At 41.0% G+C, this 18437-nt stretch overlaps 1 protein-coding gene across 1 annotated transcript in view; it reads right to left on the bottom strand.

Moving 5' to 3' along the window:
• The window catches only part of ryr2a (ryanodine receptor 2a (cardiac)), a 612110-nt gene that overhangs the window by 144220 nt on the left and 449453 nt on the right, over positions 1–18437 (bottom strand). The window contains exons 69-74 of the mRNA XM_069936123.1: positions 18131–18218; positions 17943–18035; positions 16321–16491; positions 12135–12194; positions 6900–7034; positions 3887–3999 (exon numbers count right to left, since the gene is read on the bottom strand). Coding sequence (XP_069792224.1) covers positions 3887–3999; positions 6900–7034; positions 12135–12194; positions 16321–16491; positions 17943–18035; positions 18131–18218 — 660 coding nt within the window. The remainder of the gene's footprint in view (positions 1–3886; positions 4000–6899; positions 7035–12134; positions 12195–16320; positions 16492–17942; positions 18036–18130; positions 18219–18437) is intronic.

Here is an 18437-nt window from a genome sequence, read left to right as displayed (position 1 = left end):
CGATTGCTGGTACTGTAAAGGTGTTGCACTAACCACTGCACCAACTGTACCACCCCGTGATGGAGGCAGGTTCAATAAAATCTTTTAAGAGACTATTAGGTACATGGAAGTGACAGAAATGAAGAGTTGAGCTGTAGGGAAATTCGAGGCAGTTGTTATAATAGGTTATTAGATCGACTCAATGCTGTGAGCAGAAGGGCCTGTACTGTGCTGTAGATCTCCATGTTCTATGTTAGAAGTTACCTATATATCTCTATTGCCAGCCTCACGGCCTGAGGTACACATATTTCTTTTGAGTCATAATGTTATACAGTAGCATTAGGGTTAGGGTCCGTGCTCACTGTTTTGCCCAGCACACTAATTCTATTTTCCCACACTGGCTGTATAATCTTCATTGTTTTTCCAATGAAAGTGCCTGTCTATGTTTCTTAAACAACAAGTGAGACTCACATCAATGATATGAAAATGAAGGGAGATGGTTCTTTAGAAAGGAACTGCTTGCTTCTGGAAAAACAGAGACTTCTTAGGGATATTCATGAACTGGAAAGTTGATAGAGGTTTCTGAGAAGGCGAAGATGATTGATGAGGACAGGGCAGTAGATGTTTGATATATGTTCTTGCGTAAAGTTTTCGATCAGGTCCCTTTCAGTGCGCTGATACAAAAGATTATGACACATGGGATCCTGCGTTTGTGGAAGTGGCACCCCAAAGGACACGGAAGATCCTGAGCGAAGTTTCCAGACCTTTTGTTAGATAACAGTGCATATGTTTGGAGTCCTCCATCAATTTTTTTTTTCATTCAAGGGATGTGGGATTTTCAGGCTCAGCAAGTATTTAATTGCATATCCCTAATTGGCTTTGAGAAGGTTATGAAGAGCTGCCTTTTTGAACCACTATCACCCTTGAGGTTTGAGTATCTCCATCAGATCCATGGAGACATGTGAGAATGCATTGTTCAATTTGCTGAGAAGTGCGAGGGGAGCTACAGACCTGCCCTTGACATTTGCGAGTGAGATTCTGGATGATGATTTCAAGGCCCGTATTTGTTTCACTCCTGTGCACGCTTTGTCTACATAAACCAGTGCTGGAAGAGTTAGCAAGGAGTAAATACTGGAAAAATAATGTACTCCCAAAGTCTGCTCCACAAGGAAAAAGTGATTCACTCTGCATCCAAAAAAGCCAGAGCTGCTACTAAGTGCTCCTGATGGAGTCATGGTGCCCTATGACTTAGTGACTTAGTATAAGCAGAAAACTTCCTTTTCCATGAAGAACAACTTTATTTTTAAAGGTTCAAGGAATGTGGACGACATTGGCCATGGCAGTACTTATTCGCTGAACTGAGGAAGCAGGTCCAAGTCAATCATATGTAGGCCAAACCAGGTCAAATGGCAAATTTCTTTCCCACAAGGACATTCATGAATCAAGTGGGTTTCCACAACAAACCAAAAGTTTCACTTGCTTTTATTTTTGGATGACTGATACATTTAGTTATTTGAATTTAAAATTCCTAGTTTTAAACCAGTGTTTCTGGGCTCATGATCCAGAACTCTGGCTGCTTAGCCACAACGCTACTGTACCCATCTACACCCTCCAAAGATAATCCACGACACTGTCTAAATCCTACTCCAATTCCAGTTTGACTTTCCTGACACCACTGTTTATAAACTCAATTAATAACTCTGGTCATATGAAATATCCCCTGTATCCCTGGCAATGTTCTTGAGCTTGTCGTGACTGAATTCACAACTTTTCATCTTCATTTATTAGTTCCTCTAAGGTCTGGGCTAATACAAGCACTGCCAGCTCCAACCACCCCTACCCAAGACTGTGTCTCATGAAACACTCATGACACTTTCTTATAGATTGCTCTGTTTCTCTCTTCTCTCATAGAACATCGAACAGTACAGCACAGTACAGGCCCTTTCGCCCACAATATTATGCTGATTTTTAGACTCTGCCTCCCACATAACCCTCCACTTTAAATTCTTCCATATGCTTGTCTAATCATCTCTTGAAATTCACCAATATACCTTCCTCCACCACTGACCCAGGTAGTGCGTTCCATGCACCAACCACTCTCTGGGTAAAAAAAAACCTTCCTCTCATATCTCCCTTGAACTTCCCACCCATTCCTTTAAGCCAGGCTGTCTTGTACTGAGCAGTGGTGTCCTGGGAAGGAGGTGCTACCTGTCCACTCTATCTATTCCTCTTAATATCTTGTATACCTCTATCATGTCTCCTCTCATCCTCCTTCTCTCCAAAGAGTAAAGCCCAAGCTCCCTTAAACTCTGCTCATAATGCATACTCTCTAAACCAGGTAGCATCCTAGTAAATCTTCTCTGCACTCTTTCCAATGCTTCCACATCTTTCCTATAATGAAGCAACCAGAATTGGACACAATACTCCAAGTGTGGTCTAACCAGGGTTTTGTAGAGCTGCATCATTACCTTGTGGCTCTTAAACTCAGTCCCTTGATTTATGAAAGCTAACACCCCATAAGCTTTCTTAACTACCCTGTCTCCCTGTGAGGCAACTTTCAGGGATCTGTAGACATGGACCCCCAGATCCCTCTGCTCTTCCACACTACCAAGAATCCTACCATTAACTTTATACTCTGCAGTGGAGTATGTCCTTCCAAAGTGTACGACCTCACACTCCATCTGCCACTTTTCAGCTTTGCATCCCATCAATGTCCCTCTCTAATCTTCTACAATCCTCTACACTATCCACCACACCACCAACCATTGTGTAATCTGCAAACTTGCCAACCCACCCTTCTACCCCCTCATCCAAGTTGTTAACAAAAAAAATCACAAAAAGCAAAAGTCCCAGAACAATCCTTGAGGGACTCCACTAGACACAACCCTCCAATCCAAATGTACTCCCTCACCACAACCCTCTGCTTTCTACAGTTAAGCCTATTCTAAATCCACATGAACAAGCTTCCTTGAATCCCATGCCTTCTGACTTTCTGAATAAGCTTACCATGTGGAACCTTGTCAAATGCCTTACTAAAATCCATGTAGACCACATTCACTGCACTACCCTCATCAATATGTTTGGTCACCTCCTCAAAGAACTCTATCAGACTTGTGAGGCATGATCTGTCCTTCACCAAGCCATGCTGACTGTCCCTGATCAGACCATGATTCTCTAAATGCCCATAGATCCTATCTCTAAGATTCCTTTCCAAATGTTCACCCTCCACAAATATAAGGCTTACTGGTCTATAATTAGCTGAACTTTCCTTACTACCTTTTTTTGAACAAGGGAACAATATTTACCATGCTCCAATCCTTTGGTACCATTCCCGTGGATAATGAGGACTCAAAGATCCTAGCCAGAGGCTCAGTAATCTCCTCCCTCACCTCATGGAGCAGCCTGGGGAATATTCCATCAGCCCCTGGGGGCTTATTCATCCTAATGCCTTTTAACTGCTCCAACACATTCTCTCTCTTAAGAGTAATATGCTGTTGAACATTTACCCCACCGATATTGTCCTCAAGGCCCATCTCTTTGATGAATTATGGCAGGGTATTCACTTATTCTCAATACCTGGAACTCAGCACAGAGCCACCAGCCTCCTCTGTGACTCTGGAATTCTTCTTACCACCCAACTCAATGCAAATTCCTGTTCATATTGCTAAATGTAGCTTACATGCATGAAGTGCCTTACTAAATTTAGTCAGTTAAAATTGTACGTCATGTTGTGTCCATCAAATCAAAATTTGCAGCCTTTTGCTACCTGCGGTGTATTCTATCTATTTATAAGGTAGTGAATAGTTCCTGCTGCTGTGGGAACACCAACCTGATCCAGAAGGAGGACATGCAACAATTCAATACAAGTTCTTTCACTGGGTTGAGAGGAAAACAAATAATTTCCTACCGAGGTAAATTATAAAGTGGTGCCATCCTGAAGCAGGCCACGACTGCTCGTTTACGTTGTTTCGACAGCAGCTTGTGCCACACGGCTTTTTTCGATCTCTGTGGGTGCTCAACCTGAAGCATGAAATAGGAAGGCAAAAAGTTCAATCTTACATCCAGAACTGTGTGGCTAGCCTTAAATGGAATGATATTCTTTTTTATTCAGACACACAGCACCACTATAGGCCCTTTCATCCAACGAGCCCTGCCATCCAAATACACCAGTTGACCACAAACCCCATACGTTTTTCGAGGGTGGGAAGAAACCACAGCACCAGGAGGAAACCCATGCAGACATGGGGAGAACATACAAGCTCCTTAGAGACAGCGGTTGATTCAAACCCAGGTCGCTGGCCGCTGTATTACCGCTGCGCTGACCGTGCCACCCAGTCAGATTCAACTCGGAACTTTGTTGTTCCTGCTGGAATGTGATTGTACAGAGTTTGATTATGAAGTGAATCATGTATGAAGGCGTTGAGTCTTACCGTACATGAAATCACTGGGCAACATTGCCAAACATTGCATTAGAATCAGGTTTATTATCATGAATGTGAAATTTGCTGTTTTGTAGCAGCAGTATTGTGTCTTGCATGTGTAAAGTTGTTTTTATTATTTTAGACATCCAGCATGGTAACAGGCCAGCACGGCCCATGAGTCTGTGCCGCCCAATTTATACCCAATTAACCCACACCCCTGGTACATTGTAAATTAAAATATTTAAGTATTAATAATTAGTGCAAAAAGAATAAGAAGTGGATTTGTCTAAGGGTTCATTGTTTGTTCAGAAATCTGATGGCAGAAGGGAAGAAGCTGTTTTTGTTACATTGGGGATGCAGCTTCAGGCTCCTATATCTCCTTCCTGATGGTAGCAGTAGGAAAAGGGCATGGTCTGGATGGTTAGGGTCCTTGAAGATTGAGGCCTCTTTCTTGAGACACCACTGAGTTTATAATCCTCTGTAGCCTTTTCCTGACCTGTACATTGGCACTTCCATACCAGATAGTGATACAGTCAAGATGCTGTCCAAGATATATTTGTAAAAATTTGCAAGTCTTTGGTGACATACCAAATCTCCTCAAACTCCAATGAAATACAGATAGTCCCTGACTTACAATGGTCTGACTTGTGATTTTCAAAATTATGACTGTTCGAATCTGTACTGTACTTCAAATTTTGGCTATGTTCATTGTCTCTCGACAGTGCTGCATCAGTCCCCACAATGATCCCACTGGCCTTTCTCGACATGAATTTTTAAATTTACGACAGGAGACCCGGAACGTAACCCCATCATAAGTTGAGGACTACCTGTATAGCCGCTGACAAGCCTTCTGCATAATTGCATCAACATGATGGCCCCAGGATAGATCCTCAGAGATGTAGACACCCAGGAATTTGAAATTCTTTACCATCTCCACTGTTGACTCCTCAATGAGGATTGGCTTGAATTCTCCTGGTTTCCCCTTCCTGAAATCTATAATCAATTCCTTTGTTTTACTAACATTGAGTGCAAGGTTGTTGTGTGACACAATTCAACTAGTTGATTTATCTCACTCCTGTACGTTTCCTCATTACCGACTGTGATTCTCTACACGATCATGATGTCATCAGCAAATTTGTAGATGGCATTTCAATTGTGCTGAACCACACAGTCATGGGTGTGTATATAAAAGAGTGATAGAAAGAGGGGGAGAGGGGGGGAGAGAGAGAGAGAGAGAGAGAGAGAGGAGTAGTGGGCTAAACATGTAAACTTAAGGTGTGTCTGTGTTGATTGTCAGTGAGGAGATATTGTTATTTGTTTAAATAGATATTCTTCGGTTGGAATAGTGAAAGAAACATTCATCTGGTACAACATTTTAAATTATAAAATGGATCCAAAAACCACACTTTTGACAGGTTAAATTTACATTTTTGATTTACAGCCCAATAACAGGCCCTTCTGACCCACGAGTCGGTGACACCCAAATAGAACAATTAATCTACAAGCCCCTTACATTTTTGGAGTGTGGAAGGAAACCTCACTATCTGAAGGAAACCTGTGCAGATCACAAAGAGAATATAGAAACTCCTGGCAGACAGAGCCAAATTTGACCCCAGGCCACTAGTCCTTTAATAGTATTTCCCTAACTGCTACACTCAGGCCCTCACCTTTCACCCTACCAGCCTTCATCCTTGATCATCTCTGCCAGCTCTAATGGTTTCTCAAGTCCCGTCACACTTTCTGCTTTTCCCGCATCTTCCAATTTCCATGGGGACCATTCTCTTTGGACCATCACCCTTCTCCACCCATGCCTCTCCATCCTCTGGTACTTTCCCCTGCAGGAGACACAACCATTGTCCCTTCAACTTCTCCCTCACCTCCATCCAAGAACCTGAACAGTCCTCCCTGATAAAGCAGCCCTCCTCGATTGGGGAGTAGTGCCCTCAAACTATGGCATTCTCTACAGCATAAACTCAATGATTTTCTGTACTACCATGCTGAGGTCCTGGTTGCACGACACTTCATCTTCCTTTCCTATTCCCAAACTGACCTGCCTATCCTTGGTTTTTTTTCACTGCCATGATGAGGTCACGTGCAAACTATAAGAACAGCACCTCATATCCAGCTTTGGTTGTTGACAGCCTTTGGCATGAAGATTTAATTTCCTGGTGTAAGGTAATCCACCTCCTTTCTTCTGGTGCCACCAATCAACCGCCTGCTCCTGTCCCACCCTCCCCACCCAACCACCTCAACAGTTGAGATGGAGCCTCAGTCAGAAATGTCAGCACATCCCCATTGTGCCCGACCTGCTGAGTTCCTCCAGCAGATGGTTTGCTTTAGGTTCAAGATTCCAGCATCTGGATATCTTCTGTCATCTTCTGCATATCCACCTCTCTGCCGCAACGCAATAATTGGCACTCCCTCATAGAGCTCAATATCACACACTACGGTGAGCTCCAGAGACATCTATTCTTAATTTATCCCAAGTGATGGACAGACCTGTTCCAAGTGGAAGACCACGTTGGCAATATCCAGCACACGCACCACTGTTTTCTCCGGGTCGGATGTATCTTCATTCCGGTTGGGTAGGTCTTTGTAAAGGGCCATTTGCCACCTGATGGCGGGATCTTCCAGCTATTGGAAAGAAAATGTTTCAGTTATGACCAAACAGCATCCACTGAACCACGCACTTTCATTTCCCAAAACTCAGACATAACCTTGCTTCAACAAGCAAACAGATTAGTACCCTCATGAATGCTACACACCACTGCTGTTAAAACATAACCACTTCTCCGCAAGTTAAATTTAAAAACTAGCTTGCTAATATAATATGATCAAAAATCAGAAAACCACTTCTTCAACTGATGTACACATTTACACGATGGGATTATACAGTAATGGTCGACGTAGTCGTAGTGACTTAGCTAGTGTGGAGGACTTTGAATGGATTATCCAAGCTTTGAATGCTTTCAGAATATTTAATAACTTTGTTTTTCTAAGTAATGCCAATGTAAAAACAAGGGTGGTGAAGGATTGGAAATTATAAGAAAGCATTAATTAATTTAGACCAGCCATTCTCAACCATTTTTTGGCTATGGTCCCTCCAGGTCTCTACTCAAAGTTTATGGGCCCTCTTCATTGTTTTATTTCTTTGACCAGAATCAGCAACTTTCATAACAAAAAGCTTCACTTATAATTGGAAGAGTATGGAAAAGTTCCCCTGGAGAAGATCACCCATAACCTCAGAAACAGGTATGATGCATTTTCAAGAATATAGGATTCATACCTAAGGTGCATCGGGGTAAATCTTTAACCATTCCCCCCTCCTGTCTCCTCCCTCCGGTGCTCGCAGTGCCAAGGTCCCTAGATAAGTCAGGTTATTTGTCCTTTGATGGGAGTGGGGTTTATCCTAGGTGAAACCAATCTTTTCTTTTCCTTATTCTTTCTCTTTTCTTACTTTTTCTTCTTGTTTCTTGGTGGGTTCAGGGGGGGGGGGGCTTCCTTTTATTTTATTTTTCATTTTATTATCTTTTTCTCCCTTTGGAATTTGCATTTTTATATTATTACTGTAATTTTTCTTTCTTAATAATATTTGAACCACATGTTGACTCTTTTCTGTCACTTTCTTCAATATCGATGTACAGATCAATATTTGTATTATATTGTTAATATTATGGATATTGATGTTTTACTTTCTGATTATTCTTCGTTTTGACTGCGTCTTGTTTGAAAATTCTCAAAATAAAATATTTTTTAAAAAAGTTTTGGGTTATAAAATAAATTAGGAGAAAAGTGAAATTATCCCTCTTACGGGAGGGAATTACACACAATGTCGAATGTCATTGTTAAATGTTAAATGGCCAATAAACAGAATAATATATTTAGGGTTATGTATAGATTATAATTTAAATAACATATGAATTGAATTACTCACGTTTACTTAAAAGGGTTGAAGAAGATTTGAATAGGTTTTCCAATAGCATTGTGGGTAGAGTCAATTGTGTTAAGATGAATATATTCCCAAGAGTACAATATGTTTTTCAAACATTGCCCTTATCATTACCTCAGAAGTTCTTTCAGGAATTAAATAAATGTGAGAAAATTTCTTTAGAAAAGATGTGTAGGGTCTCCATATAAAAATTAACATGTAAATATGAATTAGGAGGACTACACTTCCAAATTTTAAAAATTATCAAGTGACCCAAATGTGATTTCTTGCTTTCTTTTTTGAAGGAGGAGAGAAACCTGGATGGGTAAAAATAGAATTGAGGAAAGTAGGAGAGAGAATAACAGACAAATTTATATATAAATGGGAAGTGAAATTAATATCTGCTGAGAGAGAAACCCCTCTGTTAAAATATATGATTAATATTTGGAACAAGACAAATGGTGAAAGTGGAACAAGGAGGGGCCTGTCACCTAAAATGCCTTTGATTCAGTACAGACTTATTCTTTTTACAATGGGTAATCAATTTTTAGATATCTGGTCTTGTAAAGGGATCAGACATATTGACAATTGTTATGAGGAGGACATTTGATGTCATTTGGTCAATTAAAACATAATAACACACAATTCTGCTATTTTAAAGTAAGAGCATATTTAAGGGATAAATTAGGTCCAACAATGTTATTACTGAAGTGTCGTGTTATGGAGAGTTTGATCCAAAAGCAAAATATTTTAAAAATTACTTCTACCATGTATTCTTTTACTTCAAATGGGAACTCTTAAGCAGGGTGTTTATAAGTCTACACAGAGGTGGGATAGTATGACAAATCCAATAAGCATAAGGTACAGGTTGGTTCAATACTATTCTTACATCAATTATATCTAATGTTGCAGAAATTAAATAGAGTGAAGTCATATTCATCAGAAAATGTTTAAGATGAGATGAGGAGGTAGGTACTTTTCTACATTTGACTTGGTCATGTCCCAAGATAAGAGCTTTTTGGATAGATTTAGTCATTTTGTTTAGAACAGGTTACAGGAATGAAGTTTCCACCAAATCCAGAACAATTTTTATTTGGAAATGTCATAAGGACAGGACCTCAATTGAAATTATCTGAAAACCAAACAGAATTTGTCGTAATAGTATTAGCAAGTGGCAAGAAAATGTATCGCCATTATTTGGAAATCTGATTCATATCTAAGTATGGCATGATGGAATACTGAGATGCATAATTGTGCTCCCCTAGAGAAGATCACTTATAATTTAAGAAATAAATATGATATATTTTTGCAAATTTGGTGCCCGTATTTACAAATTTCAGGTATAAATTTGTAGATGACTTCCTAATGCTTGCATTAACTTTCTCCAGAGAATTAAATAGAATATATATTGGAGATCCGTGTGGTGAGTGGAACTTTCTTGGCAATCCTTTCTACTTTCTTTTCTTTCCTTTTATTCTGTTCTTGTCTTTCTTTTCTATTTTCTTTTTCTTCTTTTGGAGTTTCTAGGGTGGATGGGGATTTGGGGATTTAGCCATCATGAAGTGTATAATGGATTTACTTTTCATATTTGTATCTTTTCAATTTTGAAGCTGACTACATGTATGGAGAATTTTTTTTAATTAAATATTTTTAAAAGTTTTGGTTTCTTCCGTACTTTTCTCCAACTACATTAAAAAAAATGTTACATGAGGTGAAAAGGAAAATAACTAAAATGTGCTGTGACCGCTAGAGGAGTCGGGGGGGGGGGGGGGGGTCTCCGATAAGAATGGCTGATTTAGACAAACCAGGTGATTTAGCAAGCACCATTTGAAAAACATCCAGACCTTATTACGAAGCCCACAAACTCAGAATCGAAAACATTCCAGTAATGGCAAAAGTAGCAACAGTATGGTTAAAGTGGCAGTGCAATGTTTACAAAATCCATAGTAACAATTAAAATATTGGAATTAATGGCATAATTCCTTTTGTATTACTTTGTCCAGTTTGAGAGAAGTGATTTGATTGTATAATTTAGATTCCTTGGTGCAGATGTTACAGTAGATTAATGGCCTCTATGTATGTGTCAGCGATACCTGACGATGCATCCACAGAAATGCTTACAGCTGTGATGAATCAATCCTCTGAAGGTTAATGGAAAGAAATTAGGTGATGTGATCCAGGAAATTGCACAGTTAGTAATTATATTAAAAATGTCTTTCAAAAAAGTGCTTTATACACAAAAGTGCTGGAGATTAGGTAGCGCTCTTTATGGCCAAGGTACATATCGTATATTCCAGTGTACAAGGCTCTGTATAAGATGACCCCCTGATTTTCACCAAAAATGTACGCTTTGAATTGTACTCACTGTATGAGGTTATCTCAAGTCTTACTGCCCCAACAACCCTTTACCAACCTGGCCAGTGGAATGATGCTGTCACAATATTTTAAAAGCAAATTACCCAGTAAAGGTTTAAATTTTATTTTAGGTTTAAAGCATATTTTAAAATAAACCACTGTCGGCTCCTTTAACAGGCTGTTTAAAGCCTGTACAGAGCCAGCAGTAGTTGGACTGGGAGGATGGACCCTACAGGGGAGCACTGCTTTAAGGTTTGCATTTTATACTTGACATGGGGAACATTGAGATTTCACTGTTAAGGTTTGCATTTTATACTTGGTGTAGGGAGCACTGAGACATCGCTGTAAAGGCTTGCATTTTATACTTGGCACAGGAAGCACTGAGATATCACTGCTTAGGTTTGCATTTTATACTTGGCACAGGGAGCACTGAGACTTCACTGTAAGGGTTGGCATTTTACACTTGGTGCAGGGAGCACTGAGACTTCACTGTAAGGGTTTGCATTTTATATTTGGCATATAAGACAACCCCTGGTTTTGGGTGACATTTTTAAAGTTCAAGAACCACCTTATACGCCGTCATGTATGGAAACCAAAGTTTCGGGCCTGAGCCCTTCATCAAGGTAAAAGGTAAGAGCGAAAAAGCAGCCAGGCACCTGAGTAAAACAGTCCGGGGGGTGGGGGGGTGCGGGAGGTGTAAAGAGCAGGAGATAGAGCATAGGATGACAGGCAAAAGGTGGATATGGGTAGGAGGACAGAGGAGTAAAATGTTGGGAAGTGATGGGAAGCTCTCTAAACGAAGATGGAATGGGGTGGGAAGCTGCAGGAAAGGACAGAAGGACAGGTAAAGAGAGAGAGAGAGAGAGAGAGAGAGAGAGAGAGAGAGATGGGAAGGACCTAAAACAAACTGGAGAAGTTTCTGTGCTTGGAAAGTGCCCAGAGGGACTATTAGATTTGTTCCTCCAATTTACAGGCGGACTCGGGGGATGGAGGTGTGGAGAGTTTGGACATCCATGGTGACAATGAAGCGATTCAGATCAGGGAATTGGAAGTTGTTGAAGTGATGAAGGGGATGTGAGGAATCAAAGATGTTGATAGGGAGGGACTGGACTAGAGAGGAAAAATGGAGTTGAGGTAAGAAGATACCAGCTGATGGGTAAGCAGCATGTGGAAACAATAGATCAACCAGAACTATTAACTCAGTGAGCCTTTGGAAGGTCAGTCATGCACCCTTCTCAAAATAATGATTAGTTATCTCTGCCGTTCACTTAACAAAAGGCTTGAAATGAAGGCAAACATGCAGGGAGAGAGGGAGAGAGAGAGAGACAGAAGTGTGAGAATTCAACAAATAAAAATGCAACAACCAAGCACTGAGATCCATTCTCGAACATTGCAGCATAAATCAAAAGGGAGCACTTTAACAACACCAGCGAGTCATGCCAGAAACCTACTTTCCCCTGAAGGTGTAGATTATTGCGGATTATTTCTCTAACTTCATCCTCCGTGTCTTTCTGTTTCAAGGAGGAAAAATCGTTAAGTTTCAGAAAAACTTCCTCCCACATACCCACAAGATGGCGGAAATCTCCGCACTTCATCAATAAAACAATAACAGCATCATCTGCAGGACAGCAAGTGGTCCTGGCTTTGTAAATACTTGTAGGAGATGTTTCTGATCTTTGAGAGATACACAGGTTCTGACCCCCAACTCCAATTGTCAATATGAGAGGCTCCTTCAAGTGTTGGTCAATAGGAATGTGTATAAATGCCATTTGCCTTTTCACTCACGGGGCTATGAATGATTTAGCAACCCAAGTCAAGAAATTACTCTCAAAGTACTGTTACTTAGGATTCTTCAGGATTGAAGCACCAGTGCACCAATAAAGTATTTTTATGACTGGAATTCTGATTAACAAGGAATGATATACAGTAAATCCCCGGTATCTGGGGATTGATAGATGGCAGATAAGTGAATTTGCCAGTTGCTTGAGATTGTGTGTTGCATCACTGGCAAACTAACTGCTAAGGGGTGCCAATTTTAAACTTTCATTTTTTTTAACTATTTATAATTCCACTATTTTTTTGCTGATTGCCTAGGCTGCCAGTTGCTTGAATTCCAGATAACATGGATTTTACTGTATAACAGCAACATTAAAAGATTTGAAAGTGAGGCCCGATGTAAACTAGAGGAACATCTTTCTTGCTGCTACTTTGCAACCTTCTTGAATGAATGCAGACCTTCCAACTTCAGGTAATCGCTGTCTTAGTATTTCGCGTTATTGGTTAATGTCCCTTTCTCGCCCTGTTTCTTGAGAACACCTTGCTCTGCACTAGAGCTCCTTCACACCTGATCTGCCTTAACCCATCTCCATATAATCTTTTGTCTGAGACCTTGCTCCTCCCCACAGCCCTACTTTGAAAGCTGTTAGCCCTCCACTCTCCCTCCCATCCAGTTCTGTGGAAGGGCCATTGGCGTGAAACAATGACTAGTTCCTCGTTGTGGCGCACAAAAGTGCTGAGGCAACTCAGCAGATCGCACAGCATCCATATGAAGTAAAAGGCAAGCAATGGTGCAGGCCTTAGCCCTTCTGTGGTGATACACCAGTAGCCTACTGCAGGGGGCAATCTCTGTACTTGCAGGAAGATCACCGGAGGACAGACCACACCTGGCTGGTTGTCAATCAGCCGACCTGAATAGACCTAACTCCACCCAGCCAGCTGTCAATCAACCACCTGGGATATAATCCTGAGCCGGCCCCTCCCGAGCCAGTCTCTCAGGAGTTACCAGTACAGCTACCACTGTAGCAGAGACTTTTAACTGAACAAAGCCTGTTGTAAGTCCTTCTCGAGTTTTGTGTCTGCTCACTGCTTCATAGGTAGAAATAGCTAAAAATCTGAATAAAAAGGTGAGTGGAGTGGGGATGAAGAGAGGAGGGAAGAAGGGAAAGGGGAAGAGTGCAGGTCAACAGGTTAAAAAGTAATAGGTGGGAGTGTAGAAGAGAAAAAAGCTGAGAAGCTTCATAAGGATGCTGCGCGATCTGCTAAGTTGCCTCAGCACTTTTGTGCGCCGCAACAAGGAACTAGTCATTGTTTCACGTCAGTGGCCCTTCCACAGAACTGGGTGGGAGGGAGCGTGGAGGGCTAACAGCTTTCAAAGTAGGGTTGTGGGGAGGAGCAAGGTCTCAGACAAAAGATTGTATGGAGATGGGTTAAGGCAGAGAGCAGAGGGTAATTCTCTGATAGGAGAAGGAAGGGAAGAGGGTGGGGAGCAGGATGGAAGGAAACAGAGGGGTAGGGAGAGAGAGAGAGAGAGAGAGAGAGAGAGAGAGAGAGAGGCTGTGGGGGTGGGTTAATTAAAATTGGAATTGATGCTGAAGCTGCTGGTTGGAGTCTACCGAGAAGGAATGTAAGGTGTTGTTCCTCCAGTCTGCAGGTAGCCTTGATTTTGCAGTCCACGAGGCCATGGACAGATAATTTAGTGTGGCAGTGGGGTGTGGAATTAAAGTAGTTGGCACTGGAGGTCCTTGTTGTTGCCTTTTATATTAAAATCGGGCGTGTCCTGTCTGGCTGCATCATTGTGTGGTATGGTAGCTGCACATCATTGGACCGGAAGTAAATACGGAGGATCATCAAAATGGCTGAGAAGATCGCTGGGATCTCTCTTTACATTATTGATGACATTTACAAGGAGCTTTCCTTAAATAGGGCTTAAAGAATTATGGACCCTTTCCATCCAGCACACAATATCTTTGACAGATTACCATCAAGAAGAAGATACAGGAGCATCAAAATCAGAACTATCAAGCTGGGAATTAGCTTCTTCCCACAGGCTGTGAGTGTGATGAACAGCACCCTGTAACCCACCCATTCTCAACCTTTTTTTTTGGCTATGGACCACTTAGGACTCTGCTCAATTTATGCCCCCCACCCCTCCCCTCCTGGGAAGCAGTCAAGTTTAGTTGGTTTCTTCTACTCTCCATCAACTACATAAAAAACATATTAAAATATTTTTAATTTCAGTTCATGGTCCCCCCCCTTAAATGTGTTGTGACCCCTAGTGGGGTCATACGGTTTCCCCCCCCCCTGTGGAGAATAGCTGCTGTAACCATAAGACCATAACCGAGTAAGTCATGCCAAAATATTTGTATATTCATTTTAAATTATATTTTTATTTATATATGCAATTATTCTTTACTGGGTATTGTCTGTGTATATATTTGCACCATGATCTGGAAAAATGCTGTTTCATCAGGTTTTATATGCACCTATGATAATAAACTTCAACTTGCAATTTTGTTCTGCTCTTTTATGTATTGCATGAAATCCCAGCATTGGAGATTTTCTTGTTTAACTCTTTCCACAGATACTGCTTGACTGGTTGAGTTCTTCATGCATTTCTGTCGTTGCTTCAAAAGTCTTTGTGAATGGAATTCACATCAATTAAATCCTCTTTGGTGTCTGTCTAATCTTGACCACGCCAACATTTTCTTGGCCAGCCTTCCATTCTCTACCTCTCGCTAAACATAATGTCATCCAAAACTTTGTTCTCTCTTTATTAACTTCCACCAGGTTTACAGACCATCTCTGTATTTTCTGAACTATAATGGCTCCCATTTCAGTGAAGCCCAGATTATAATGCTTTCATGCTTGCATGCACACCATTTTTAATCACACTGTAAAAAAATCACAGACTTGTCAGAGCACGGAAGTCAGCCATTTGGCCAACTGAGTTCATGCTCGATGCTGCCAGTGCAATTCTATTGGTCCCATTTCCCCTTCCTCTTTTCCCACACCTCTACAAATTATACTGGACAATGAAGATTTACCTTCCTTAACACTTTGTGGTGCATTTTATGGTCTTTGGGCTGCTGATCACAAAAGTCACCTTAAATATTTCCTAACCTGTACTGCATAACCAATATAGCCAATTTTCATAATTTCCTGTCATATTTTAAGTCTACTTCAAGCAGATAAAATCATGAAATGCAACGTACCATTAAAAATTAATTTTCTGCATTAGCACTTGGACTTCTTCCCTACTGATCTTAGTGCAGTCAGTGACTAACATGGCGAAAGGTTTAACCAGGAAAATTGCGACCATGGAAAAGTGGTGAATACTCAATGCCGGCCGCCTTTTGTTGGACACTGACATGATAGGCATCAATTGCTGAATACAAACGAAAATCAGTGGCAAAAAAAAATGTGGCCAGTTAAACTAGTACAATGTGCCTGGATCATGATGTGATTAAACATGCTAAATTCAATTAATGATTCTCTATCTTCCTACATGATACAGCAAATCTGAAATTATCTCTGTGTTTATCTTGAATTCATCCATCATAATCCCCAATTTCTTCTCAGGAAGCAAATCATTAAAAAATTGTTGTCCAGTGTTATTCTTTCTCAAATATTTATCCAACTCCCTTTTGAAACACTAGCTGACCCAGATTCCAGCAACTCTGTGACAGTGAATTTCTGATCAGAATAGTTATTTACCTCACATACCCCTTGCCCATCCAAGCACAAATGGTTCCTAAGGCATCCTAATGGGCCTCATACCAATATATAAAAAAAAACATCTTTTGATGACAAAACAACCAGGCATTACTCAGAATAAAATCCAAACTGTAGGATGCATACCAGGCTGAATCTATTTTTGGCCAATGAGATTAGTTCCTGGTCTCCAGGTACACAAATGTTTAACCCAATCGGAAGTAATCTCTTCAATGCTGCAACTATGAGGGATGTTTGCAGAGAATACCGGTCTCCTTTCCTCTTTGACTTCTTTCTTTCTTGATCAGACACACTTCCCTGCAGAAAGAGAAAAAGAATATTTGAACTGCTCTGACAGATAAAATGGTGTTTTTGTCTTTGTGGTGGATATGACTTTATGCACTGGCTGGCCTGCCCTCTGGGTGTCTCCCTGCCTTAGCTCCACCATTAGTCCTGCCCATGTGACCCCAGGCCATAAAGGTCGAGTCCCCTCTCCTTCCCACTCATTTTCCTAGCCTGGACCCGGGCCAGCAGTCTCTAGCTCAATAAAGCCTATCATTCCCCTCAGTCTTCTGTCTGCGTCATTATTGGGGCTACCAATAGCACCCAACAGTCTTTTTATTCTAAACCAAGGCAACTGAAGATTCTGCCTCCAATCCCAGAGGGGTTGGACTCAGCAGCTCGAGCAGGGAGCATGGGGGTTATGGTTATGGAGACTATAGTAGGTTGGCCCACGGAGTGATCAGAAGGTCCAGGGCCGCTTAATCACACGCAGGCATTAGACAAGAACTGTGACTCATGTCAGATACAGCAAACAAAGTCAATTTAATCAGTAAACAGAGTCTATTTAAAGAGCTGAGGAAACAACCTCCAGCACCTTCTCCCATTAAATGTAATGTAACTGCTCCAGAAAATTGGAGTGAGAGAGTAAAAGTTATATGCAAATTAAATGCAGTAAAGCAACCTTGACCACTAAAAGCAGTGTGGTGACTAAGCTTAATCGACAAGAGAATTACCAATCATGTTCATTTAGAATGGCAACAGATATGATAGAATATATGACCTCGAAGACAATCCTACACAGATTTTCATTTCAAAGCAACCTGACGTAAAACCATAGGTACCATCATTCAGAGCAGTGGAAAGCCGAACTCTGCAGAACTTGAGGGCTCTGAGCTTATAAATCTCGGAAATAACACACATGCCATTTGTTTGGCTGCATTGTTTTTGAGGCCAACATTCACGAGGCCACAGAAATTAAATAATTTGGTTAATTTAATGTTGTTCAGGGTATTCTGGAGAAAAAGAGTAACATTCATTTATAAATAAGGGTCCGATTTCACTGAGTATTTCAGATGTGCAGGTTGTTTAAAGCTCTGCTATTCAGGGCGACATGGTTAGCGTAGCGGTTTGAACCAGCAACCCAGGTTCAAATCCGACACTGTCTGTAGGAGTTTGTACGTTTTTCCCATGTTTGTGTGGGCTTCATCCCAGGTGCTTTGGTTTTCTCCCGCCATTCAAATCGTATGGGGGGATTGTAGGTCAATTGGGTGTAATTAGATGGCACAGGCTGCTGGGCCGGAAAGGCCTGTTACTGTCAAAATGTATGTCAAAAAAATTTAAGTTTTAAATTTACAAAATTGTACATAAAAGCAAGTTCAAGTGATGTAGCTTTATAGTAAATGTAACACAAACTAATATAAAAGTATAAATTCTTATACAACATAAAACAAAGTCACTTAGAAAAATTATCAAGGCATATCCGGAACCTTTGACATCTTGGACTTCGTATCAGTGATGAGGAAGGACATGTTGTTGATTTCATTCTGAATCACAAAGTTCTGCTCCTCCCTTTTGAAATTCTGCAAGAACATGGGTTGAAAGTGAACGAGATTGATAAAATATGATTAGTTTTATTGACTAATATTTGTTAAAGGTGAGTGAATGTTGTGCTCACGTGAGATTTGGCCCAATAAATGAAAACCTCAGCCACCATCCGGAAAAGCTCTTCTGCATCAGAATTTGGTTCTTTGAGCCATTTTGCGCTGAAATGGAACAAAAAGACACGTCATGGGATGCAAGGCTTGATCTTCCCTCCTCCGGGCTTGTGCAGAAAAGAGGGCTCAGTCATCTTGGGGGAAAAGGGCAATGCTAGAAGAATGTGCCCCTCCAAGAGGCCCTGCCCATAATCATGCGTTTGGCAGCCATTTGAAGAAGGCAGGCAAAAAAAAAATGTGGTTATTAAATGGATGAAGTTCCTGAGA

Source organism: Narcine bancroftii, chromosome 4 (assembly GCF_036971445.1).
Source record: "Narcine bancroftii isolate sNarBan1 chromosome 4, sNarBan1.hap1, whole genome shotgun sequence".
NCBI lineage: Eukaryota > Metazoa > Chordata > Chondrichthyes > Torpediniformes > Narcinidae > Narcine > Narcine bancroftii.
This window is presented reverse-complemented; position numbering and strand designations above follow the sequence as displayed.